Below are 27933 nucleotides of genomic sequence, written 5' to 3'. Positions count from 1 at the left end.
TAACAGCGTGAATTTACCGTGTGAATCTTTCATCAAATTTATTTATAGCATAGTATGTTAATTTGTTTATCAGTCCAGATTCCGAGGCTCTGTTGAGGCTTCTTTGAGCATTGCGATTGTTTAACGGGGGGTAGGTTGCAAGCCTTATCCCCCAACCCTCCTCCTTTTTGACCCGGGCTTGGGACGAAGATATGCGAACAGACCCCGACCTACCAACAATAGACGACGATAACTGGACAATAACGCAAGAAGAACTATCCGCAGCGATTAAAACTCTCAAAGGGCGAAAAGCACCAGGAATCGATTTAATAACGAACGAAATACTGAGAGCCGGTGGCCCACAACTGGAAGACGAACTCTGGAACCTCTTCAACAAAAACGTCAAAACCGGAAAAATCCCACAAGACTGGAAAACAACCATCACAATACCAATTTACAAGAAAGGCGACAAAAATAACCCTGACAACTACAGAGGGATCACACTGATTAACAGCACGGCGAAGCTATTCACTAAAACCATAGCAAAGAAAATAAACACCAACATGCCATTCAGAGATGAACAGCAGGGCTTCAGACAAAGCAGATCAACAATAGATGCAATCTTCGTCGTTAGACAGATCGTGGAAAAGTCGATCGAGTTCGCAAAGCCCGCCTTCTTATGCTTTGTGGATCTTAGCAAAGCATTCGATAACATACGAGTATCAGACGTAGTCAATGTACTAACAGAGAGAGGAGCAGGCAGAAAACTAACAAACATCATAAAAGACCTGAATACAAACAACAAAACAAAGGTTAAGACGCCCACACACATATCGGAAACCGTCCCAATAACGGACGGAATCAGACAGGGAGACAGTATGAGCCCCACCCTGTTCAATCTAATCATGGACAAAATAATAGGCAAAGTAAAACAAATAAAAGCCGGATACCGCATGGGCCGAGAGTCACATAGCATCATCTGCTATGCAGACGATGCTCTGCTTATGGCTGAAACAGAGGACGACCTACAACGACTGCTGCAAACCTTCGCCCGCGCAGCCAAGGATTACAACCTGCAAGTATCCGCGGAGAAAACGAAATGCCTGGTAAGCAGTAAACACCCCATTCGATGCAAATTACAACTAGGTTCACACATCATAGAACAGGTGATGAGCTTCAACTACCTGGGGGTAGAAGTGACAAGCGATAGACAGCTCACGAAGGAGGTTGTAAACGCAGCCAACAAAGCACGACGAATCTCGGGCGCGCTAAACAACATCATATGGCGCAATAAATACCTATCACAGGAGGCAAAAACCCGGGTCTACAAGACCGCAGTCAGGCCAGTTCTCACCTACGCTGTGGAAACAAGGGCAGACACCGCCATTACCAAACAAATATATCGCACAACAGAGATGCGTACCCTACGCGCTATCAAGGGAGTCACACTAAGAGACCATGTCCGCAGCCACGACATCCGGCAGGAGCTCGAAGTACAAGATATCGCGTGTTGGGCGAGAGTTAGACGCCGACAATGGAGGGATCACGTGGAACGCATGACAACACAGCGCATAACACATTGGGCCATGACCGCAAAACCTATGAAGACAAGACCGCTCGGCCGTCCACCTAAGAGATGGTCCAACAGCATGACGAGCGAACTTGACCCACACATCCAGTCATTAAGATCAGAAAATTGGTAAGTTAATCGTCAGTCGAGCGAAAGGTATTGCGTGGGCATTGCTTTCATCGTGGAAAAAGGGCCTAATATAGAAGAGAAAAACTTCATACTATTCATATTCATATTTAAAACAAATCTTTTGTTAGATGCTATTTAAGAAGTTCGAGGTAATAATCAGAAGCTGCAATTACGATGGCATACTCAATCAAAAGTGATAAGATAGGTTACACGTTATGTCACCATTCTTCCAAAGACTGGAGTCATAACAAAAATGTTCAGTGGCAGGTTACTTTTATCCTAGACATAATATACAGTCTGCCAATATTAAACAAATTATAAATTACGTAATTAAATTATCGCATTATGTAGCTTAATTTTTGGCTTAACCCTGGGGTTCAATACACTTTCACATTGTTGTTTACATGTAAGGAAAGCAGGGAATACAATACAACTGTCGCGATTTCTCACTTTTTATCAGCAAAATTATTTTTCTGATGTAGTGGCGTTGTGAACAATTTAGAAAGAATATGTTTTGAATTCGCAACTCACTGAATAAAAACTTAGTTGTTTTATTCCAATTCAGCTCAGAGTATTGTTTCCCAGGATAAAAATATCCTCTCAGTCATGCTGAAAGCTTTTGTAGGTAAAACTCAAAAAATATTTTTGGTGTTTTATTTCAGCTTAAAATATTAATAGGTATACATTCAATGTGCAAGAGTGAAATTTGAAATAGTAGTATAAAAATCATGAAATGGGCTCTCTCTAATAATATTGATCTCAAACATTAAAATTAGAACGAACAATTTTGCCGGATATCGCAGTTGTCATCTCGATCCCACACTTGCGAATGAACTTAAATACATACACTTTTCGCAGTTATTGGGTAAGACGGTGTCTGCATTCGCCTGTCTGAAACTGCGCCAGGCGCGTTACGTTACTGTAACACCTTTACTTTGCTTTCGCTGTCTTTACCTTAGCCTTGTCAGTCGCCCTACACCACGCCGAACGCGATCTTGCGCGAGTCGCGTTTCTTTACTTTTACCATCCGCGGGGCCATTCTGACAGCCAGTCAATCTTCCGGCGATCGAAGAAATCAGTTCAGTTCGGTCGGCAAATGCGACCACGATAAGGTCCGCACGATCAACACACTACATCGCTAAATATTGTACTTAGGCTTTTATAAACTACACTGAACAAACAAAAAACAAAAACAAATTCCAAACTTTTTTTAAATTAAGTTTAGAACTGAGTGCAACTTGGTAAAAGTTTAGTAATCAGTTGAGTACAGAGACAAGAATGAATCTCCGGGATACGTTTCCGGATGCTCCTGTTAGTGAAAGCGGCATTCGGGGCATTGGCTGCTACCGGCAAAGGAGGTGCATCAGCTCGGGGAGCATCACATCGGTATTCTGTTATTATTCCGATGCGCGACGCGTGGATGTGTGTAAATGTAGTCACGTTATCCTGCCGGAGAAAACTCACCTAGCCAGGCCAGCTCAAAGGATTGATTGAAGATAAGGCGTGAAAGTTCTACTCACTGTTCAGAGTTTAATCAGTAAGTAAATATTTTCTTTTATATCATTTATAGCAATAACAATAAATATTATTTTCTTGCATTTGTCAAATACACATTTGGTAACGCCATTGAATCATGCATGTGTACATAAATTAAAGTATTACCTCTTAATTATTTTGAAATAAAGTCACACTCATGGACAATCGGAGATAAATAATTTAAAATCGATTTATTTATTTATTATTGGCATTCCACGCCCAACAGTTGCACAGACATATATGGTAGTTTTAGTAATACGAATGCAAGGGCTTTTCTAGAATTACAGTGCGCTTGAGTAAATCAATTATAATAAGTTAACATAAGTTACTGACAATTTAAACGTCATGTTGTTCAAAGTCTTATTTTGTTTTATCATTAAAGTTTTCACATGCAGCGCGCACATCTCAGAGAGTATTAATTAATCGTCGTCTTAGCAATTAAATCATCAGCAAGCAAGTGAATTAAATTAAAATCGTGATCGGCACAGAAAGCAATAAGAGTCGTTACGTTACGTTCTTGTAGAATTCATGTGGATTTTTAATTTACGTAACGCATTACAAGTGCCAACAGCAATGCGCAATCTAGATAAAAATACAAAAAAATAAGACCTGAAATTACGGATTGCCATTTAAAATATCTTGCTCACTCGCGTTTTTCTTTCAACCTTTTGAGTCATTAATGGAAATACCTATATCTTGCAGAAAACTCTGAGGCAATAATAAAACTGTACTCATTGAGAAGCAGGTTGCAATTAGTTTTATGTCGTACAAATCCACTTGTTGTGTTATATCATACATTTAGTGTCATCTAATTACTAATCTTTTGATGTGTCATATTTTCTTTTCACAGAACTTGCTAAAACCTTGAACGCCACAAAGATTTTCGGTCTTGAGGTACAGTTGAAAAAGCTGAGCGCCAAGCAAGACATCACCGATTTTATTTCGACCATTCGAACGAAGCTCGGCAATGATTTGTTTGTGGCACTTTCAGTGCCCGCAAAACCCGAGATTTTGGCCAAGTATTACGACTTCAAGACGCTTAGCAAACACGCCGATGTTTTCACTCTGCAGACGCACTTCTTAGGCGCCAGCCGCAATGTCACTTTCCATCCGAGCCGCCTGTCCGGCCTGTGGGACGTGCAGAATACGGTGAGTGTGACACAATTACCTGCAAATGTCCTCGTCATATGAGCCTAATTGAGAGGTGCTTGGAAATTCGCGTTTCGCAAATCACAACTTACAATGGCACTTAGCGAAGGCGGGCCACGATCTGCCTTCGGCACGATCAAAATAATTAACGTCAAAGGCAAACCTGCCTGCTTGTAAGCCTCGCGGGCGTTTAATTCTTTAGCAATTCATATGTTTATAATTATTTGTATATCAAAGCATTGAAGTTGCATTTTTCTAATGTGGAGATAGCCACAAGAGTAATCAAAACTCAGTCGAATGATGCGAAACCTATTAATTAATACACGAAATTTTATTTAAAAAGATGAATATTTATAGCACAGCCCATTTCGTAAAAATTATGTAAATTCACATTTCGGAAATGTGGCGAACGACAACAACTGACATTTGTGAAGCGGTTTTCTTGGTCAAGTTGCACACCGAATATCGATTTAATTAACATGAAAATGCCCCGGCGATCGCATAAATTGGTGCCGTTTAGCTACGCGGCCATAAAACATTTATTATGTCACAACTTGCCCGCATTTCGTTTTCGATTTCGACGACATCCCAAAATGAAATGCGAACAACAAGAAAAGATAACGGCCACGCGAAAAGAGAAAAATCCGCCGTCGCTCTGCTCTGTTTTCGAGTCTCGCCTGCATCGGCCGACTCGTTTCACTTGACGCTTTATTATTATTCATCCACATCAACATATTCACATGTCCATAATATGAGCTCGCGCGCACCGCAGCGTATTTTCAGATTGCATAAGCCCACACTTTTCGGCGACGCGAACCGGAATCGTCGATAATCATGCTAATCGCATTACGAGGCGTGCACATTTAAATTTATAGTGCCCATGAGACCAAAATTTACATGAAAAGCTAATTTTTAGCGTTTCTAGTCGGCCGGAACGAGTCCGCTCCGAAATTTCCATCTAATTTCAACGCGTGTCGAAATTTATCGCTTCGAATTTGTCGTCTCGGTCGCCCTTTACCAAAAGCGCGCTTTATCAATTTCATCTGCCACTTTTCGCATTCCAAATGCTTGTGTATCGTCTCAGTTGCCTCCAACGGCACAGGTGGAAGCGCGGCCGAACGCCCGCAGCAGGCAGCATTTTATGGAAAGTGAAATTTATCGTTATATCTGTATTATTATGGCGTTTATAATGCGCTGGAAGTTGAGCGCGCGCGTAGGGGCGACGCGTTGACTTCAGCATTGAAGATCGAACCGCATGGAAATACTAATATGAAATGTACATAAAAGGCATGAAGGACCATATGAATCAGTGGAATTGAGCGGCTCAAGGCTGCGCGTTCCGGTGCGATGTGTGCATTGGTCTTCGTCGGCGATTTCGGCATGGGCACAGCGAAGAGAAGGGCCCCGAATAGAAACATAAAGCATCCATTTAATAATCAAGCCGTGTTAAGCATATGCCAAGAATTCAAGCGATGATTAAACCGATTGGTTTAATTAAATTTTAAGAATCTTTGTTTTTCTAGTATACTTCTACTCCAAGGTAGTCCGTAACACAAAATCACAATAACATACATTTTGTGGCCGCAGAAAAAATACTAAGTTGTTGGCACCTACTTAAGATTCGTTCCGTTTTCATTCCCCTTTCTGAAGATGGCTCGGTTTCTTTTAATCGACTGCGTGTTCGTGTCTCTAATCCAAGTAACTCCAAGAATGAATGAACAACAGCTCAACGGTTAAAAACTTGTTGAATGAACGAGGCCGACGAAGCGTGACGCATTTATTACGACTGTTTGAGTATGGTCGGTGCAATACCGACTTACGATACGATAAACAATCTTGAATAGCAGCACCTGTGTGCATTTCTTGCTACACTTTATCGCAGCATGCATTGTATTTATGTATTATATTGTTTCATTATTGTTTCAAATAGGATTCTGTTGTGGATCTGGTCACCGGACTCGGTGCACCATTGAACAAATTGGTTGTCGCGACACCTGTGCAAGGATTCAAATTTCTACTTCAAAATGAGGAACACACCGCGCCTGGTAGTCCTGCTTTGGAATTATCGACTCTTACCCGGGACGAGCTCTGTGTTACAATGGAAAGCGATAAGTGGACTTTGGAACGTGATCAGGATCAAGCTGGACCATACATTTTCAGGTGAGGCTTTTTGCACGTTGGCTCAGTTAGAGATGTAAAAGATTTCATATATTCATCTCTGTAAAGAATGTTAATTGTTTTGGTGTTGATTGCAAAACGTAGCCTTCGGTTAGGAATAATTATCGCCGGATTTGCATACGCGAAGCAAAAATTCGATGTTTTAAACTGAGAAGATTGAAATGCTGCGCAATACATCTGTTACAATTTGGGATTGGTGAAAATAGAAACTTATAGAATCTGATTAAATTTAACTCTTCACTTTTATGACAGGTACGAGTGCTTTGTCTATTGTAATAAATCAAAACTATGAAAATAGATTAGCTCATTCGATAGAAATATGCATACCTTAAATGTTTACTCAAACATGTAACTAATTGATTCAAATTGCTCCAAATTATGCAATGAACGAAACGCTTGCTCATGGCATCGCGTTTTGGGTGCGTCACATTATTGACTACTTTGTAGTGACCACGTATTGCACAATCGCGACGACACAAATGAAAACGAATTACATTGAGACATTTTAACATTTTTGTTGTGTTGGGTCATAAGCTCATTGGATTGACTGCAAATCCTTCATAATCTACTTTCTAATGAATTACGCATTCATTCTTTAGAAAAATAAATGGATTGCTTTCGAGGATGCCACGTCAATGGACATCAAAGCAAAGTATGCTCGCGTCCGTGGTCTAGCTGGCTTGGCCCTTAAAGACCTGTCACAAGATGGCGGTGCCAAATGTGGTGAAACCCTGCTTGAATCAGCTTTCAACGGTCTCACCAAGCAAGCGAGAGCACCACGTGGAGCTGTCTTGCATTCATTGGAACGTGAAATTTTAGAACCTGCAGTCCGACCTTTCGACAACGTGCAAGTTTCGCCATATCGAATTTCTAGAGTCATTGATACAGAAGGACATGTGAATGTTATCAGACAGGTTCGTGTGCACGCTTAAAGTGATAATTACGATTCTACTAGGTTTCTTTTATTTGGCAGGACACTCGTACGGAGTTCAAATGTTCGAGACAAGGTTATTTTGTTCATCCTAGATCCTGCAATAGGTTTTACCGTTGTGTCAAGTTCGATCAGCAAAGTGATGAATTTAGCGTGTTCGAATTCGACTGCCCAGCAGGTTTGGCGTTTGATGAACGTGTGGAAGTATGCGTCTGGCCCGGAAGTCTCCCGGATAGTTCCGCTTGTGCGGGCAGTAGTGAAATTGCACCCGTGCCTCGCGAACGATTCAATTGTCCAGAAAATCCTGGTATGTTTGATAAAACATCAATTCATCATGGATTGTGGTGTGATGAGATTTTTTCACTTTATAGGCTACTATGCTGACCCGGAAAATTGCCGTTGGTTCTTTGCTTGTATGGATCATGGCAAATCGCCGCTTACCGCATATGAGTTCCGTTGTCCTTATGGATTAGTTTTCGATCAAGATAACCTCCTCTGCGAATGGTCCTGGTTGGTGCCCAAATGTGGATCGGGTGCGGTTGTGCACGAAACTGTTTATGGAGGATATGCTGCTTCTGGTTCCATCTCAGGTGTTACTATTGGAGCAGGAGCTGAACTCGCCGCTGGTGCAGTTATTGGAGGTGGTGCCGGAGACTTATCCCTGGAAAGTCGAGATGGTGCTTTTGATTTGGATTTCTACGATGGATTGGGTTCTTTGAATAATGTGCGTTTAGGTGGTCTGAGTGGTCCACTTCATGCTACAGAAGCGATCACCTATAGTAACTTTGAGAATAGCGCTAATGGAAATGGGGAATACCAACATACCGCTGATGGCAATATTGCAAGCCACAGTGTGCAAGCTGGATACGCCCAGGGTAATTCGGTTGGAAGTGGAGCAACATTCCACGGTAGTGGACTCAATTACCAAACCATTAATCCGGCCAGTTCAGATGCAGAATCTGGTCATTTCTTCGGAGAAAATATTGCCTCAGCAAATGTGGCATCTGCTGGATCCGTTGTAGAATTACAGACTGATGGCTCCTACACTGACAATTTAAATCATCAAGGGGATGCATTGAAGTATTACAACGCATTTGCTGCCAATCGCTTCACTGAAAACGCGGCCGGTTTTGAATACGACCAAGGTCATCAACTAAACCAACAAGCACAGCAATCGATCAACATTGTCGCCGGAGGCACATCTGGAGTGGCTAGTTACGCAAAGAATGTTGATATCTTACAACACGGAGTAAAGATAGATGTTGAGTCAATTAAGCCAGCTACTTTAGTGTCATCGACAACGATTTCTCCGATTCCTACAGTCACCAGCGTACCAATTCCAAGCCCAGCGAATTTTGACACTTACCACAGTTATGGAGTCGTCGCCAATCTGCCAAATTTGCAATACAAACTGGAAAATCCAACCATAATTAATCATCAATTGCATCAACTTTCTGACCTCAATTCGCAAAAGACATTGTATTCTGCAGCGAACGTAAGTGTTGACTATGCAGGTTACGCTGCATCGAATGTGGGTGCCACTGGCCAATTTCGCGGATATCACTATGAAAACCATACGTACCTTTCGTTGAAGGTCAAAATCTTGGTGTTGTCTCATACGGATCTCAATCTTACAATAAACCGCAGATCATGATTAACGAACCCAGCTCGTATGGCCAGCAACATTTAGTATTTGAACAAAAGCCTCTCAGACCTGAGGTCATGAAAACGTACACTTACGAACAATCGTCCCATGGCTATAGCTATGATAAACCGAAAGTTGCCTTTGTAGAGGGTGCTAAATTGAATCTGCAGCCTGCACAAACATACCAACAAGTGCATATTCAGCAACCAGCGATTGCCTATCACCAAGTAAACCATGAAACAGACTCTAATCATGAGGGTTATGTTTACACAGGACACACAGGATACAATTATGAAAAACCTAGCATCAAGTTTGAAGCTGCACCAGTAAAAACGGTTACACCCGCTCTTACTTTCCAACAAGTCGCTTTGCAACCTGCCAAAACGTACAGTCAGATTAATGTTCATCCTACTGTTCAAAGTTATCATACAATCCAACATGAACATTCCTATGCTCAACCAGCCACTACCTATCAGCATATCTCTCACGAGGTACAAACAACAGAATACCAGTATGAAAAGCCTACCATCAAGTTTGAAGAAAAGCCCATTGTAGCGGTTACCACATATCATGAAGTGAAGCCACAACAGTCCGGAACTTACCAACATGGTAACCATGAGGTAAAAGCTGAAGGATACCACTATGAAAAACCCACCATTAAATTCGAAGAAAACCAATAGTACCGCTTACAACTTATCAAGAGACAAAGCAAGTTAACCTGAATGTTAAACAGGGATATTATTATGAAAAACCTGCCATTAAGTTTGAAGAAAAGCCAATTGTTCCCGTCACAACACACCACGAAGTACATCCCAAACCTGTGGTGACGTATCAACAAGTAAATCATGACATTGAGCATAAAGGATATCATTATGATAAACCAGCAATCAAATTTGAAGAGAAACCAATTATACCAGTTACCACTTATCAGGAAGTAAAACCACAGCCCACCGTAACCTATCAGCAAGTTAACCATGAAGTCAAACAAGAGGGATACCATTATGAAAAACCTGCCATCAAATTTGAAGAGAAACCAATTGTACCTGCAACGACATACCAAGAAATCAATATTCAACCAGCTGTAACCTACCAACATGTTAGTCATGAGGTGAAACAAGAGGGATACCATTATGAAAAACCTGCCATCAAATTTGAGGAGAAACCAATAGTACCTGCAACGACATACCAAGAAATCAATATTCAACCAGCTGTAACCTACCAACATGTTAATCATGAGGTGAAACAAGAAGGATATCATTATGAAAAGCCATCCATCAAATTTGAGGAGAAACCAATAGTACCTGCAACGACATACCAAGAAATCAAAATTCAGCCAGCTGTAACCTATCAGCACCTTAACCATGAGGTGAGACAGGAGGGATACCACTATGAGAAGCCTTCCATCAAATTTGAAGAAAAACCATCAATTGTACCGGCCACCACTTATCAAGAAATTAACATTCAACCAGCTGTGACTTACCAGGAAGTTAAAGTATCGCCACCCGTGGTACACGTTCAACATGAAGTGAAACAACAAGGTTACCATTATGAAAAACCAGCAATTTCATTTGAAGAAAAGCCTGCTAACACTTACCAGCAAATAAACATCAAACCAGTTCAAACGTATCATGAGATTGAACATGAAGCACCAAAAGTTTTGATTGCGGAGAAAACGCCTCCTGTAGTTCAAGAAATTAAGCATGAAGGTTATCACTATGAGAAACCAAATGTGGCCTTCGAAGAAAAACTGGTGGTACCAGCTACAACACACCAAGAAATCACAATTCAACCGGCTGTTACTTATCACGAAACAAAACATGAAGGATATCACTATGAAAAACCAAAGATTGTGTTTGAAGAAAAACCATTGGCTACACCCACATACTTGCCACCTGTTAACACCTTTCAACAAGTCCATGTAGCAAAGCCAGCTGTGACATTCACTCAGCACGTTGTTCAACCAGCTCTTCACAGTTATTCTTACCGAAACCAATCGTCGATCAGAACATTCAAACCCAGTCTTATCATGAAATTCATCATAAGCCTGCTGTAGCGACTTACCAGAATGTTAAACACGAAGGTTATCATTACGAGAAACCTAAAATTGTGTTTGAAGAGAAGCCAGCAGCTCCCGTGCTTCCAGTAGTAACTTACCAAGAAGTCAAACATGAAGGTTACCATTATGAAAAGCCCAAGGTTATTTTTGAGGAGAAACCTGCGGTACCAGCAACCACATACCAGCAAATTAATGTACAGCCGGCTGTAACGTACCACTACCAACACCCCAAACCTTCGGTGACTACATATCAGGATACTAAACAAGAAGGTTATTTCTATGAAAAACCCAAAGTTGCATTTGTTGAGAAGCCTGCTCCCGTAGCGCCAGTATCCCCAAAAATATCGTACGTCCATCATGTTCAACCGCAACCTACGCCAATATTATCCACGTACCATCAGGTTAAACCCCTGCTGGTTGAACAAAACCTACCTACAAGCAGGTTATTCAAGCTGTCACCCCAAACCTGTTATCACGAACAGCTTCTCGATAAACCAGTACAGTCAGGGTTATCACTATGACAAACCTGCGATTGCGTTTGAAGAGAAACCTGTTGTGAAGGTAGTGCCAGCGACACCAACATATCTCCCACCCAGACCTATTAAAATCAATCCAGCATTGAATTACATTCCTCCCAGACCAGCAAAACATACATTCCAACACCCACAACACCCACACCACCAGTGAAGGAGTATTTACCGCAACTTCCAGTACAGACTTATTTACCAGCACCAGCTCCAACCATTAAACATGTAAAGCCAGTTCAGACCTACTACCAGGAATACTATAATGCCAAGGAGATTGTTGAAGAACCATTGGTGAAAACCAATGCCTACCAAACTGGATACCACTACGAAAAACCAGCAATTAAGTTTGAGTACTCTACTCCTAAGCCCACATTTGTTTCGACTGTTGCTAGCGTAATCTCGAAGGTTGAACCCGCGCAACAACAGTTCATCTCATATGACAGCCGGCTGGACCATCCGAGGATCCAACAGAAAATTCAACAACTGGATACGATTCACGTTGAACAACCTGTCGTGCCAATTGTACCAATCGTCCAGCAAGTGAAGACAGTCACCTCAAGACCAATTGTTCGATATGAATTTTCTTCTTTGGATTATCAACCCGTCCAACCTATTCAGCCTATTGTAAAAGAGAAACTTCTCATCCATGTGCCCGACAGAGAATACTTGCCTGCTACTACAACCAGGCGACCGATTGTAGTTGCCCAGAAAAATGAGTACCTTCCACCCGCCCCACCAAAACGGGTATACTTGCCAGTTACCACTACAACTGAAAAATACATCGAAGTGACCGTCCCTAGCCGTGAATACCTACCAGTTACTGAAATCTTTAAGATTAGAACGTCTACACCAGCGAAAGAATATTTGCCGGTGACAAAGAGAGTCAGAACAAGACCACCTACTACTACTGCAGCCCCACAACAACTACCAAACCAAGTCGCGAATATCTACCGGTCAAGTCAACTAAACAACCAGCTCGTGAATATTTACCTGTGAAATCAACTACGCCATCGCGTGAGTATCTCCCTGTTTCATCAACGAGTAAACCAAATCGTGAATATTTGCCGGCCAAACAAATCGAGAATTACGAATATAAACCAGAAGAGCAGATCGTGTTGTCAACTAGACGTCCGAAGGTGATCAAGGTTGTTAAAACCCGTCCGATCGTGAAAGTAAACGATTTCCATCCAATTCTCTCCGCTAAATTGGGCGCTCAGTGTACCTGCACTTCTAATACATTGACACTTAGAAGGAGGAAGCCACAGAAATCTATGAAGCTTCAAAACGATGCGGACGATGCCACTACGCGTATCTCCGACGAAGAAGAATATGTCACTAACGGGGATCAACTGGACACAAGGTACGACCAAGCTCCAAAGAAGCAATCTGTTATCATCGTAGCCGAAGAAGACGAAGACATCAGCCAGGATGACGAAATTCGTAAGCAAGATATCGCCAAGGCTGTAGATTCCGGTCTAAAGTTGGTGAAGTCCGCCGTAAAGCAGGGTGTGAAAGAAGGTGTTCAAGAGGCTTTGTCGGGTAAAGATTTCGATCGCTATGGTCCAGGCGGTCTGCGTAGTCGCAGTGAAACTCTTCAGGGAACCGTCGACTGCCAACGTGCGGGTCTCTTCAGGCATCCCAAGCATTGTAACAAATTCTACGCTTGTCGATGGGACGAAGGCAAGAAGAAGTTCACGTTGCACGTGTTTAACTGCCCGGTGCATCTTACTTTCGACAATAACCTGGGCGCTTGCAATTGGCCCAGCCAAGGACCTGCCTGCGTCGACAACACCTTGCTCCCAAGCAATTAAATTCTCACTTTATCATATTTATAAGGATACTTCTTTTACGTTTGTAACTTTCTATTTGTTTTATAGTCTAAGCCATTATGTCTTTATACATTATTTATTTACATCATTTTACATCTAGTAGGGATTAAATCACCTTGTAGCCCTTAACCGCTTGGAACGACCAACGTGCATGTGCAGATTTTGCTCGGCAATCGGTTAAGGGACCAACCAAAATCAACGTTTTGATGAACAGGCAATAAATTACGTTATTTATATCCAGAATAATTTCAGGTGTCTTTATTTTTTCAATATGCAGATATGCATATATAGTGTTTTCAACAAAAATAACATTAACAACATTAAATGTTAAGAACAACAGGAGCTGAGTGTCCCTCAAGTTCCTTCTTGTACGCTTCAAGAAGTGGTTGAACTTCTTCCTGAAGAAACTCAGTGACTTGGTCAGCAGCCCTTCCAGTAAATGTTGTTGGGTCTAAAAGTACGTCCAACTCGTTAATGATTGGAGCGAAGTACTGGTCATTTTAACGCGCTGGATTAAATCATTGTCTAATCCGTGTTGTTTCACCTGAGCAGCAGCCTCGTGAGAGAGTACTCTAATCTTTTCGTGACAAATTTGTCTATCACCACCCTTCTTTACCATGGCCATAATTAGATTTTCAGCTGACATGAATGGTAGCTCGGCGCGAACGTGTCTGTCAATAACCTTCGGGTAGACGACCAAACCTTGAGTAATGTTCAAAAGCGTCAGTAGAACTGCATCTGCACTTAGAAAAGCTTCGCTCAACGTCATACGACGATTGGCAGAATCGTCCAAGGTGCGTTCAAACCATTGGGTGGAATGGGTCTGGGTGGCGTTGGCGTAAAGCGTCATCATGTGGCGCGCCAGCGCGCAACACCTCTCGCTACGCATTGGATTGCGCTTGTAAGGCATAGCTGAGGAGCCAATCTGACTCTTCTCAAATGGTTCCTCAATTTCCTTCATGTTCGCCAAAAGTCTCAGATCACTGCACATCTTATGCACGGTGCTACCCAAGCTGGACAAGGCTCCCACTACCTGAATGTCGACTTTCCTAGAGTACGTCTGTCCAGTAACAGGGTAGGACTTTTCAAATCCGCTCAACTTTGAAACAAGTTTATCCAATTGCGCCACTTTCTCCTTATTACCATCAAAAGTTGTAGGAAAGAAGCCTGAGTTCCTGTGGTGCCTTTAGTACTCCTGGCTCGCAAATCATCTCGAGCCCGTTTAATGTCTCGCTCATCCATCAATAAATCGTTCAACCATAAAGTGGCTCGTTTGCCTACTGTGGTCAACTGAGCGGGTTGAAGATGAGTGAAACCAAGGGTGGGCATAGTACGGTATTCCTGCGCAAAATGAGCGAGATTCTTGATGACTGCTGCGAGTCGAGGAAGTAGAATATCGAAGCCGTCTTTAATTACGATCAGATCGGTGTTATCCCCGACAAAACATGAGGTCGCTCCTAAATGAATAATAGGAGCAGCTTTTGGGCATTGTTGGGCAAAAACATGTACGTGAGCCATGACATCGTGACGGGTGGCCTTTTCCTCCTCAGCGGCCGCATTGAAATCGATATTTTGTAAGTTGGCTTCCATTTCTTTAATTTGATCATCCTCGATATTCAGTCCCAACTCCTGCGACAAAAACAAAACGACATGAATAATTTGGCGAGGAATGCGGGGCTCCGAATAATTGTTTCATGAAATGCAATGTTTGTCATCATGTCAAATGATAAGCCACTTGTTACTCAATAGTTTCACAAATAAAAGATGAAGCATAACATGATTCATATGCGTTAACTCAAGGTATGACCTAATTAGCATCATATACAAAGTGCTACAAACACGTTTTCACTCTACGACAGTTTATAAAACGTTGGTTTTGGGTTTTCGGTTTTAAAATCGAATTAAACGTGAAACACATTTTTCCCGTCGCAATCGATGTTATTGTAAATTCGTGCTACGTTAATCATACCCTTATCAGTTGAATCAACATCCGATTAGAAACAAGTCAAATAAACTGATAAGATAACATTAAACTGCTCTCATTCCATTCTGCTGTGGTAGTGACGAGTTGAGAGCGATCCCGATTAATTGCACAAGGTGCCCTGAATCGTACAGGTGACCGAAATTTCAATTTGGTTTTGTGTTACAAAGAAGACGAACAATTAACGGCGAGATGGCAGCGAGCAGTATCATGACTGTCGGGAGCATATTCCTGAAAATCTTCAAACTGGTAAGCAGTTCATAATTAATTTTAGTCGCAAATTCCATTTGGACTTCGTGCACGGTCGAATGAGGCGCGCTGATTGCGTGATTCATACGAGTGGGCGCGCCGCGAAGCGTAATTGTTTAATTAGATAGTTTACGTTCATTAAGAAGACCTTATATGCTGTGCGTATACATGATATGCCTAAACAGACTGTCTTCGTTTTGGACTAGGTGTTGAACTTGATCATCCTTGTCTTGTATCGCGTCGGTTTCCATGGAGGTTTCCTGGGCGTTGGCGGCACGTGGAACCTTAACGAGGAGAAGAATCCGGATGCTGAGATAGTTGCATCTGGTGTCTTCGTTGGCTACTTTATTTACACCACCGTGTCGTTAATCAGCTATTGCTTTTCCACAAACGACCACAAACAGTAAGCATCTGCAAGCGTTCGAAACATCGCGCTGAAATTTCAATGAAACGTGTTTCTTTTCAGTTCTTTCACCGATATTCTAATGAACATTATCGGTACTATGATGTGGTTGGCTACTGGTGCAACGGCTCTGCATTATTGGACTGGTTATTTGAGCGAGTACAAGTTTACAGCAACAGCATCTGAGCGACAGGTAAAGAAATAAATATTTCGCGATGTTTCGTAATAATTGGAAACGTTTGTTCACCTGCATGCGAATCAATGTTTCTTATCAATGAAACGCTTTATTTGTCATCAATGTGTAAATAACTTGGGTACCTTTTCAGGTTGGTTTGGCGCTGGGTTCCTTGTGTGTAATTTCGGGAGCTACATATTTGCTCGACAGCGTCCTCAGCGTCATCCACGTCATACGCTCTCACCAAGCCAAGGAAGAGGACGATGAGTAAACCGAGGAAAATCGTTTAGTTAGGACTATATATTTTATACCTAATTCATTACTATCCATTTCAGTGACTAAATTAAAGTATTAAAACGAGTTTTATATTCAAAATTTGCCGCCAACTTTAACGAATTGTTTTTCGAGTAGGCGCTTTTGGAATATTGTTTTTGTATGGTTGCTTAGGAATCGCTTTAATAAAAAGAACGCTACACTTTGTTTACTTGCCAACGCTCCTCACAAATATAAAAAATATTTTCGATCACGTCGCAATTTTACTGATTGAAGCTCCTCAATAAACCCAATTAAAATGGCGATGAAAGTGTCCATGATTCTGCGCATCACTATCATTGTAAGTAAATAAATACCTGCGCATCTAAACTACTTGTAATGATTCACATTACAAATATTTCTGTACCGGCACGAATGCATGCCACATTTACATAATTGTATAGCGCGTCGCGAATGCTATTGCGCGGTAATTCTTGATCGTGTGTTTGTATAGGCGTTGTGTATTGCCACCGTGATAATCCCGTGGGTCTGGAACGCATGTATTCTTGCAATGGAGAGCCTCTCGGCAATGGGGCTCGCAGTAGTAGGCATGGTGGTTGCCATCGGCATTTTGGTGATTAATACTGGCGAGCCGCTGCATTGCAAGATTATTGAGGGATTGATGGGCTGCCTGATGGTGATCGCCGGACTCCTGCAGCTCAGATTCAGCGGCAACGACTGCAACGTCCTCGCCTTGCTGATTTGCCTTTTGGCAGCAGGCGTCATTTTCATTGTTGACATGGTGCTTCTCATTTTGGGCAAGGAGTAAACGGAATAGCATTATTCCTCCATCTGGGCAAGAGGTCTATTCATTGCTATGCATATCTATTCATATCCTCTGCCAATGTTGTTAAATTATTAATGAAACATTTTGACATTTATATATATACATTGAACAAATTTTAATAAACCATTTTGGATAACCTGTGCGTTTTTATGATATTGCCGTAAATTCAGTGGTGCGCGCGCCGCGAGTACTGGTGATGACTCATTAGAAAAACAAAAAACATGCCGGTTGCGTAGGAGCGCGCGTAATTAACCCGATCGTGGCGAAGGGTTAAACGAATCAAATTGAATTTATTTAAGAGACCGCCTCAGAACGGGACGCGCGTATAGTACGAGACATCCGCGCTCGGTGCAACAAGTGTCTAAGTCAAGCTGGATTTCTACGACGTGCCAAAGCGCATCTCCGCAATGTCCGCCGAAGTGGAGAAAGGCAATAATGAAGAGACCAACGGCCAGACCAATGGTGCCACCGACGTCATCAGCACCACCATTGAGAAACCCCGTAAACCGTTGAAGCAACTCTTGTTGGACAACTGGCAGATCATCATCAAGTTAATCGAGTTGGTAAGCAAATTATTACACTTCTTGTACTTGCCCAAAGTGAAAAATAATAAATAATAAAATAATAATAAACTGTCTGTATACAGTTGCTGTGCATTGCGGCACTGGTCTTCGTATGTGAACCAGCAAAAGTTACTGGTCTTGGCTCCAGCCACATGCACCACATCGGAATTATGTACACCGCGTATACCGGATACATCCTGATCATCTCTGTGTTGTTGCTGGGACGTTACATGGGGACCGGCTGCCGTACAAGACCTCGATGATCTTCTCCGTTTGCGGTGCGTCCATCTTCTTAATCACCGCCACCTTGTTGATATCGACACGATCACACCTGACACGTATGCACATCTTCCATCCGAACGCCTACCTCATGGTCATGCTGATGACCTCGATCATTATCGCTTTCATAAACGCTATCGTCTTCGTGATCGATGCTGTGCTGACGTTCCGCCGTCAAGAGTCACTCTGAATGTCGCACCCATCGATTACGGTGTTACGTAAGCACACGTGATACTTCACCAGCAAATAGAATACTCGTACACATCATTAATCGTGTTTCGACGCAAATCGAACGCAAATAATGAAAACCTATGTCAGTGAAATCCGTCCAGTTGGCTTAGAAATAAAAGTTGTTGATTGTACGTAACCATGGTAACCGTCACGAACTGTCAGCAGAAATAATTGTTTGTAAAATAAAGCAGGCGCTACGGCGCCAATAAATTGCCCAAATATTTCGTAGTACAGAATCTACGAATAGCCAATTTTGTTCCGTGTTATAGTAGATTGTGCAATGGTTTATCGTTCACAACTGGTAAGTAAATAATAATATAAAATATTAACAATATATTTCAAATTCCAGGCTGTTTCCTATCTCGGCGAATGTTTAACTCTTTAAAACTGTATTTACAAATGCAATAGGAATTAACATCTCAACATTTTGATTCTTACTATTAATAGAGCAATGTGCTTAGTCATCATGTTGCAAACATTGCAAATGTTCCACATTAAAATGCCACTATCATTCAAACTGATTAAGTTCCAGCTTGTGATCAACTGGGCTTTTGGCATTCTGAATATTGTAATGTTTTGGTGAGGAGCCCAATTTGCACAGCACCAAATTAACATTTTCTCTTGATCCTCGTCTTCTGTCTACTTGGTTCCATCTATAATGGTTGCCCAAGAACTCATGATATATCGGTCCAAACCATTAACCCTTATCGTAATAGTGTATGTGAAGTGAGCAAAAATATGGTTAAGAACATAAACGATAAGGTATAAGGGCCTAATTTTGAAAAATGTCATCAAACCGCGCGCAAGTTAACGACAAATTCCAATTGAGTCCGAAACCAAGTCCAATGAAGCAAAGAAAATACGCAAAAGCGAAATCACATTGATAGTGAAAGAAACATAAAAGAATGAAACCATCGCCACTATCTCATACGGTGGAACTTTTCATGTGTCGAAAACTACTCTTTTGCCGAGTCCGATTATCACTACCCGCGATAAATCCAGCGAAAGTAGTGATAATAATTTCATGTGCCTCCTTAAGTTGCTTAATAATCGTTTTATTTACATATCTTCGGAACTAATGCATTAAAATAAACTTTGTTTAATTGCATGTTTTAAAATTCAACATAGGCAACTCAATTACCTTCTCATGCATGTGAAATTGGTCATGACTTTTATTTTATGATATGGTACCAAAGTGACCAAAGATTTAGAGTGCGAAATAGTTTCTGCCATTTCGTATTTTTAATTCCTTCATTGAAAACTCCTGTACGATTACTTTCTGTTATTCATGTACGGCCACATTTGAACATTTGCTATACAAATGGAAATGGTATTCACCTTTTCCCTGAACCTTGTTTCTTCTTTCTTTTTCTTCTTTCTCTTATTCTAGGAGTCCCTGTTCCTACTTCGCTATAGCCTGCTTGGTGGATCGCTCCGCCATTTTCGAGGCCTACCCACGCTTCTACTACCTACTGGTGAATTATCCCGCGCAATTTTAACCGTTCTTGTAGTGTGCATCCTGTCGATGTGCTCTTTCTATAATGCCCTTCTCACTTGTATCCATTCATTAATTGGTTCTGTGTTACATGCTTGCCTTAAGTCCACCCTTCTGACTTTGTCTCTTAACGACTTGTTCTTCATCGCCCGCATAACTGCCATTTCCGCAGTTTCCATATCCCGCTTTCCGCAACCGCACGCGTTTCCGCCGAATATGTCGCGATGGGTCTTATCGTTGCTTTGTATATTCGTCCCTTTGTTTCCAAACGCAGGTGTTTGCAAGCGAAAATGGTAGTTCTCAGGGATCTAGCAATTCTGGTTGCTTTCTGTGCTTGATTTCGAACGCTGTCCTCTACCTGCCCAGGTAGGTAATTCTCACGGTCTGTTGTATGATTTTCCCGTCTAGTTCTAATTTGCAACGAATTGGACCCTTTGAGATAGTCATACATTGTGTCTTCTTTGCTGATATGCTCATGTTAAATTGTATCGCAGTCTTATTAAAAGTTTCTTTTTAATATGTTGAAATTGAAAATACATTGAATGATTAAAGTTTTGTACTCTATACGGTGCAATAGCTATTGTAAAGTAGTTCTATAGCAGGGGCGTAGCTACCGCCGTATTTGCCGTATCAATTATACGGGCCACGGGGCCCCAAAGTGTGTAAGGAAAAACCTTTACCTCCATATAAGGGCCTCCAAAAATTTTTTATACGGGGCCCCGACAAGGCACGCTACGCCACTGTTCTATAGTAATAATTTATTCTTATAATTGTCTTACTGGGCAACATCTGTTTGAAATACTTTTTGTAGCAACTCATTCCAAGAGACCATGTTCAACACCAGTGCTGATTTATAATTTGTAGGCATGCCCTCTGCACTACCCAAATCGAACACCTGAGAGGAAACAAAATGGACAAACACACTCAATTCACGGCGCAATACTTAAATCCCTCAAAGAAAACTGCACAATCTTGTAGATAATAAATAAAAACTTAAGCTCAAAACAGCTCAAAAACAAAATCAAAGTTAGTTATTGAAGATGCCCTCGAGGCGTGGGATATAAGCTTTTGAATTTGAAGCAAATCGAAGTTCGGAAGAAAAAGTTCTAGCCACCTGACATAGCAATTTTTAAAAATTTGATCGGTTTTGGATGGCTATAACTTTACTTAATAGAAGCATTCAAGCAAAACTGCATAGATTCTATTAAAATATACCCTAATAGAAGACATCGGCTTGTCGACCCTTAACGTCAAACACGTAACGTACATAAATATACAAGTGTTTTACAAATAGGTAAAATTTTATCAAAACAATTCGTTACTTAGGGGCGGTTACTTAAACCCAATTTAAGTTTAGACCTAATATCTATTTTTCTTAAAAGTAGAAAGTTTACTAAGAAGAATGCCGTTTGGTAGGCGTCTCTAAGTTGTATAGAAGCTAAGATATAAATGATTGAAAATCAGTGAAAAAACACTTTTTAAATTAAAAAGACCGTCTTCTTAAAAGGTGTTCTTTTGAGAAAAAATCGGCCTCAAAATAGCTGACCTAAGTGCGCAAACTTTCGTCGAGAATTAATGGATCTGCCCATATATATACTAACTTACTCGTACGCTCATTTTAACTATACAAGAGTCTTTTGGCATGGAACGCAACAACAAAAATTGTAATTCACATTACGTCGAAATAAATAGAATATTAGAAAAATTGAAACAGAACAGCATTTTTGACGGGCATTTCATGGTATTTGCTGTATGTGTGCATGCATTACTTCAGCATAATTATAAAATCCCATCATGCCTTGAACAAGTTCACAAAACAAAATTTCTTATTGCCATGGGCACAAAACAAATTAATTGACACTAACAACAAAAATGCCGTCAAAAGTAGAAAAATTTTCGTGCTGTTTGCTCCAAATTTTCAGTTGTTAAATCGATTTTAAATAAAGTAAAATCTGTGAATTTGTACAGTGCTCTTGTTATTCTATACCATGGGAATAACCAAAGAAGAGTATTACTCAAAATCTGCGCGGAATGGGTTAATCCCAACTCAACCCCATAAAGGTACTCGATTAGTGCACAATAAATACAAATACATAATTTATTTTCTTTCACAGACGCTTCAACGTACGTCAAATTGCAGACATTTGATAGAGAACAATCTGATTTCGACGGATATTTTGCATTCACACACAAGGACTCCACAACGAACACAGCCAATGAAGATTTCCTAACTGAATCTAAGAGTGTTGCTACGGATGAGTACAATATAGGTCCCATAACCCCATTATCAAATGATAGCGAATCCATGCAATTAGTTGAAAATATATGCAGCAATGACAATGTACAGTAAGTATATTATAATGCATTATAGGGAAACATTAATGAACATTTGGAGTATATTCCAGAAAACTAAACTTAAGCACAGGCAGTAGTGACACCATGACTGAAAGCGGCAGTGAGTCGGGCTCACCAACAAGACGACCTGTTTGGTGCGGAGGAAAACGTAATCGTCTCTCGCGAAACAAAGGTCCGACCGCTTCCAGGGGCAGGCTTAATCTTCATTATGATTTACTTCTGGCATTGAGGACTGAGGTGACCCACTTGACAAAGCACCTCCTTGCCACAAGAAACAGACGTTCTTCGACGGATATATGCACCGCGGTATTCGTTGACTTAGATGCAATATCCGATGTTGTTCAGGGATTCCTAGATTACAAAAGTAATACCAGCTTAATGACCAAATCGATGCTAGAGACGGATAATCCACACAGCGATGTTAAGCTACAACCATCGAATAAAAAGAAACGGAAAAGAACTAGTGCTTCTGCGAATGAAATTGGAAATTTTAGACAATTTAGGAAAAACCGTAAAGAAGTCACTAAACTGGCAACACGTTCAAAAAGTAAATATTTGATAAATTAATTCTTATATTAATATTTAACTCCGTTTCAGAAATTAGTAGTGGCCCTAATAAATCTCCAAAACTCAAAATAAGATCAAAAACAATGAAATTAGAACCTCTGGTTGCGGATACAATTGAAGTAGAAATATGTCAACACACAACTCTTATACCCCTGCATATTCCGAAACAGCTGCAAACTTCACAACGTACGTACCCAATAATCTACATCCATTGGACCTGGAATGTATCCCTTGTTCGGTTTCTGAAGAGTCTACATTTTCTGTGATCAAGATCAAAATCAGCAGTATTGGCACGTTTACGAAATGCGTAATTATAAGCGGGTCATGCCGCCAAATCGGTCCGGTGGTCAAAATACCCGTGAAGGTTGTAGGCAACACATCGTAGATACTACTCTTGATTCATTCGTAATACCATGCTCAGAATTGGGCAGTTGTTCCCAGGACTGCATTAAAGCAACTTCAGCGCAAATACGGGAGATTGAGCCTCTAACGACTCAATCGGACATCACTGTTGATCTCATAGACTCTAACCTAAGTGATCGTGCCTCGTTAGTTTCTGACACTATGGGAAGAATTGAAATTGCAATAGTACCGATCATCTGGATGATCTATCTGAAGAAGCTAAAACGATGCTGCTTAAGAAACGTAAATGTTCATTCTACAGTCCAAAACCAGTCAAAAGCCGGGAGATATGTGGTTTATCAGTACAGAGTGACGTTGAAGATTATTCAAACAGATTTCTTCCACGCCCAAGCGAGCAAAGTTCAAATCATGAGTGGGAAGACGAATCACCGTCAAGTTTTTCGAATTTGAGTAATATGCCACCTTCAAGCGAATCAATAACAAATGATAATAGTGACGATACGTCGTCACCTAGTTCAGAAGAAAACTCAACAGAATATACAATAGAACAAAAAGAGCTTCCATGCATTTTAGGGGAATGAGAGATGTCATTCATAATTCAAGCAATCGTGATGTTAAAACCGAAATCCGTTCCAGTCCTACAGTGAATTACCTAGCATCTCTTCGAGTAATCTATGTAACAAAGACAGTTTGATTCAAATAGCTGGATTGAATAAAACGACAAAACAGCAACATCAAAAACACCAAACAATGTCCAGTTCCCTGAGTATCGGAAGTAGAAAGCGAAAGTACACTGAAGATAAATTTGAGTCCCGGTTAAGAGAAACTAAATATGTGTACCAAGATATGGACAAATGTGGTTCTACAAATTATATGGATTTTCTTAACAGGTTTATGAAAAGTATCAACCTAAATCAGGATAGTGAAAAGGAAATCTTAATAGAAACATACATTCCTATTACAGTCCTACCTACCGAAAATCTAGAACAATCAAACAGAGAAGAAAAAGCCAAAAAAAAGCAACCAGGTCAAATGTATCAAAGAAAAATGTGAGACCACGTACTAAACATGAAGCTTCAGGAATAATCCAAAACAGCAAGATACAAACCCACCGCAAACTTTTACAGGTTTGCGTCCAATCGGAAAAACTAAAAATTCGAAACATCTTCAAAGAAAACTCCTATGCCGTTGCCCGATAATAAGGTAAGAAACCCGGAATATCATCGGCCCTCAGGTTATTACTCGAAACCAAATGAAAAAGCATCGCAAAACCAAATTCAAATGCCGTGTATGCAGCTGACAAAAGTAAGAAAGTTACTAAACCTCAGAACAAAAATCAGAAAGATTAGCACCAAATCTTAAAAAGGTAATGATTCCAGTCCAGCGAGTTTAAAACATTCCTGTAACCACAAGAAAGATAAAAAGCAGACCTCAGCTGCACATGACAACGCTTATCAGCACCCTCCCATAAAACACTATAGGATTGAAACATCGAATGCTTTAAATCCTCTAAGAAACACGACTAAGCAAGATGAAATTCCCCGAACTTCCAAAAAGTCTTCAGGAAAACAATCACGAGATTTATCTTCCACTATAAAGAATCCTCCAAAAAAGTTATAAATTTTGATGGAGATACTGAAACGAAAATTATTCATAGGACTAAACGACAAAGTGATAAAACACAAAAATTGCGAAAGAGTTGTAAGAAAAATAAAATATCGAAAAATGCAAAACTAACAGTTGCAAGTTCATTAAGTAATGTATCGATGGAAAATACATCAGTTTTAAGTGCAGTAAGTGGAGGAGAGCTTAAATGTAACATTTCAAAGAAAGAATGTTATCATGGCATAAAGAAGAAACGCGTATCACTCTCTAAGCGTAAGAAATATATTCTTAGTAGAGGTAGAAAAACCCGTAGCCAAGCAGACACAACCCCTCGCAGATCCAAGTTACGTCAAAATCATGTAAAACCAACTCAAGAAACTTAAAACGTACCTGTAAGGCCTCCCTGAAAACACGGAAAAAGAATAGTCGTAACATTATGAAACCAAGGAGGCGAATTGCCCGAACAAGGTCTTTGGATTTTATTACCGAAGCAGAGGAGCTAATATCTGCAATGTCAGCTTTAGAATCATACGCCCAACAAAGAGATTATGCATACGCATTTTCTGATTCCACCGAATATATCCACCAGTACCGACCTGGTTTCGGCGAAATTGATTTCGTAACTAATCCTGACGAGAGTTGGGACGACCTGACAACTGATGACGAGTGTCATATTCAATAGCTGCTTTTGTACTTTCATATGATTCCCGTGCCAATCTACTGGTTGCCATTATATTTACTATAGCATTGAAATATCTACTGTTACTGCTACGGAGACAATCATTTTGCTCTAGAATCAAATAGTCAAATATCACCTTTCATATATTCAAAATTCAGAGTAACAAAATTAAAAATAATTTAGACAATCGAACCATGCGAATTAATAAATTTAAAATAAACCTTTTACTCTGCAATAAAACAACCAAACATTTCAATGACGTATTTATTTCGCATAATTTACATTTAATCGAATAACATAAACGTGAAAATTAATTAACACGGGTGAAGCCACACATTACTTTGTCGATCGATAGTCCGACGGTAAAAATTTGCATTAATAAACGTATAATTAGTTATCAGTGCGTTGAAGTAAAAGTGAATGTCTCAACGATATTTGAAGCATTGTATGCCTGAATCAACAAAATTTGCACGTTTACAGTCGTAAAACAACGTAGATGCTTATCCAGCTCTTTTCGGCAGGGCGAAATTAACGACTTTTGCAACTTTTACTTTATACTTATCGCAGCGATGAAATTTTATAAGTGTTTTATGTCGAGAAAACAAATTTATATACTGCAGAGTTTATATAGTTGCCTAATGTTGCGGACGACCTTGTTGCGCATATGATGCCAATTTAGTTATGTGATATGAATAAATCCCCAAGAGAAACAATTAGCCTCGAATATAAATACAACAAATAAAAACGCCACTTACCTTTTCGGCTTTGGCCAAATTCACCCACAGTTGTCTCCACGTAGAGAACTTCTTCTGATCACTGAAGTTGTACTGCATTTCCTTGGAGGCATAGCGAGTGCTTAACGGGGAACGGTAATTGCAGAATTCAGCGTTGTCGACTTGTTGAGCCATTTTGCTATCAAAGCCGTGAAAAACGAGACCTGTGAACGTGGTGTTGAAATATAAGAGAAAACGTTCGCACGTTGCTCGCGTGACCGCCCGAATATGAATAGGTTAGACTCGCGCTTCGATTTCGTTACTAACTGACACCGTGATAGCAAGTTCAGAACTTTTGAACTTTAGTATTACGAAGGAACTAGAGTTATGCCATATCTCACGTCATATCTAGATTAATATTTACGTAAGGAATTATTTTGTCCTTCTTGGTACGATTTGATTAATATAAATTTATATATTTTCTGCTTGCTTTGGCACTTTTCAGGACTATGTGAAGTCTCGATATAAAGATCTTCAGACAAGTGGATCTTGCTCCCAAATGTGATTTCCTAAAAACATAAATTTGTAGCTACTGTATATGCCGAAGGCGCTGATGATGGCGTCAAATATGAAAAAAGTGCAACTGGTTAATAAACATAGACCGAATTGCGTGGTGACGATCGCAGAATAAATGAGATGTTGTCACTGTTAGATCTTCTTGACTATTCTACATAAGATATATAAATTTTCCATAGGTATAAGTTATACCTATTTTAACTCAGGTTAAATCGAGTTTTGTTTTTCCGAGTTGGCACATCACTAGGTATAACTACATAAACGTTACTAATATACACACTCCTAAAACGCTGTTGTGCTTTGCCCAGCTTGACTTTGATTATGACTCACACAATTACCAAATCTATTATTAAGGTATTTGATTTGTTTAAGTTTTAAGAAGTTTGCGACGAATTATGACATTTAATGTTTAAACTCGATGTTTAACAAGAGGCACGGACTCAAATAACATCATGTTAACTAGGAATAAATTTAAACTCTATGTGGTTGTCAAATCTTGGCGACAACAATAAAACGCAGAAAAACGTGAGAGAAACGCGAGTATAATCTAAGAAAAGAATTAAAAACGCATGGGAAATCGTTGTCGACGACGTTGTCTTTGTGCTCCTGCACTCTTGCGGCTTCGTCGAGAACATCGTCATCAGGCCGTGGAACGGACGTTCATGTCAAGGCCGCTCCGACAAATGTGCGAAGAACAAGATTCCAAAACGTGAAAACATTTGTATTGTTATGTAAACTTATGATTTACGTAGGTACGCATGGTCAAGATTGTAAAACTAAACAATTCAACGCTACGACACGAGAAAAAGTGTTTTTACGTTTGCAATTTAAGATTTAAGTTGTTACCTCTTGCACTGAGATAAGAACCGGATAAACATCACATATGATTGCAAGAAACTTCCTATATGGAAGTGCAATACACGAATTTCATTTCTTTGTTATACAATTTGAATAATGCAATTAAGCAATGTTCATAAACTTGTATATTATTCACAATCGCATTTTTGATAATGTATTTTCAGTATGCACCTCAATCTTTTATAATGTTACAGTAAATAACTCACTAAATAC

At 40.3% G+C, this 27933-nt stretch overlaps 6 protein-coding genes and 1 long non-coding RNA gene across 7 annotated transcripts; 6 read left to right on the top strand and 1 right to left on the bottom strand.

Annotated features, from left to right (window-relative positions):
- The first annotated feature begins 191 nt into the window (after positions 1-191).
- Positions 192-13775, top strand: LOC135793980 (uncharacterized). The gene is given in 12 exon segments (XM_065305106.1): positions 192-1678; positions 2482-2543; positions 4065-4363; positions 6294-6548; positions 7141-7455; positions 7515-7779; positions 7844-9123; positions 9126-9779; positions 9782-11169; positions 11656-11734; positions 11782-12616; positions 12619-13775. Coding segments are annotated over 12 exon segments (7812 nt in total). The 3' UTR covers positions 13512-13775.
- On the bottom strand, positions 13773-26617 carry Adsl (adenylosuccinate lyase). Its single transcript, XM_065306772.1, is given in 4 exon segments — positions 13773-14028; positions 14031-14681; positions 14684-15158; positions 26329-26617. Coding segments are annotated over 4 exon segments (1458 nt in total). The 5' UTR covers positions 26482-26617; the 3' UTR covers positions 13773-13849.
- On the top strand, positions 15577-16712 carry Ssk (smooth septate junction protein snakeskin). The gene is made up of 4 exons (XM_065306817.1): positions 15577-15759; positions 15966-16162; positions 16226-16355; positions 16489-16712. The coding sequence occupies exons 1-4, from the start codon at positions 15703-15705 to the stop codon at positions 16606-16608; spliced, it is 504 nt and encodes a 167-aa protein (XP_065162889.1). The 5' UTR covers positions 15577-15702; the 3' UTR covers positions 16609-16712.
- LOC135795231 (uncharacterized) lies at positions 16813-17572 on the top strand. The gene is made up of 2 exons (XM_065306831.1): positions 16813-16950; positions 17104-17572. The coding sequence occupies exons 1-2, from the start codon at positions 16909-16911 to the stop codon at positions 17416-17418; spliced, it is 357 nt and encodes a 118-aa protein (XP_065162903.1). The 5' UTR covers positions 16813-16908; the 3' UTR covers positions 17419-17572.
- LOC135795210 (uncharacterized) lies at positions 17752-18728 on the top strand. Its single transcript, XM_065306807.1, is given in 3 exon segments — positions 17752-17999; positions 18083-18236; positions 18239-18728. Coding segments are annotated over 3 exon segments (540 nt in total). The 5' UTR covers positions 17752-17843; the 3' UTR covers positions 18469-18728.
- On the top strand, positions 21531-25829 carry LOC135795203 (uncharacterized). Its single transcript, XM_065306795.1, has 4 exons — positions 21531-22065; positions 22119-22350; positions 22410-22906; positions 22957-25829. Exons 1-4 carry the CDS (start codon positions 21993-21995, stop codon positions 23190-23192), a joined length of 1038 nt encoding a protein of 345 aa, XP_065162867.1. The 5' UTR covers positions 21531-21992; the 3' UTR covers positions 23193-25829.
- On the top strand, positions 26595-27858 carry LOC135795244 (uncharacterized). Its single transcript, XR_010549049.1, has 2 exons — positions 26595-26710; positions 26792-27858. It is a non-coding gene; the product is annotated as an uncharacterized lncRNA (long non-coding RNA).
- The last annotated feature ends 75 nt before the right edge of the window (positions 27859-27933 follow it).

The sequence above is a fragment of the Atheta coriaria genome, unplaced genomic scaffold (genome assembly GCF_025399875.1).
Source record: "Atheta coriaria isolate IRGN ID8LTWV9N9 unplaced genomic scaffold, Caltech_Dcor_3.1 hic_scaffold_1_pilon, whole genome shotgun sequence".
NCBI lineage: Eukaryota > Metazoa > Arthropoda > Insecta > Coleoptera > Staphylinidae > Dalotia > Dalotia coriaria.
This window is presented reverse-complemented; position numbering and strand designations above follow the sequence as displayed.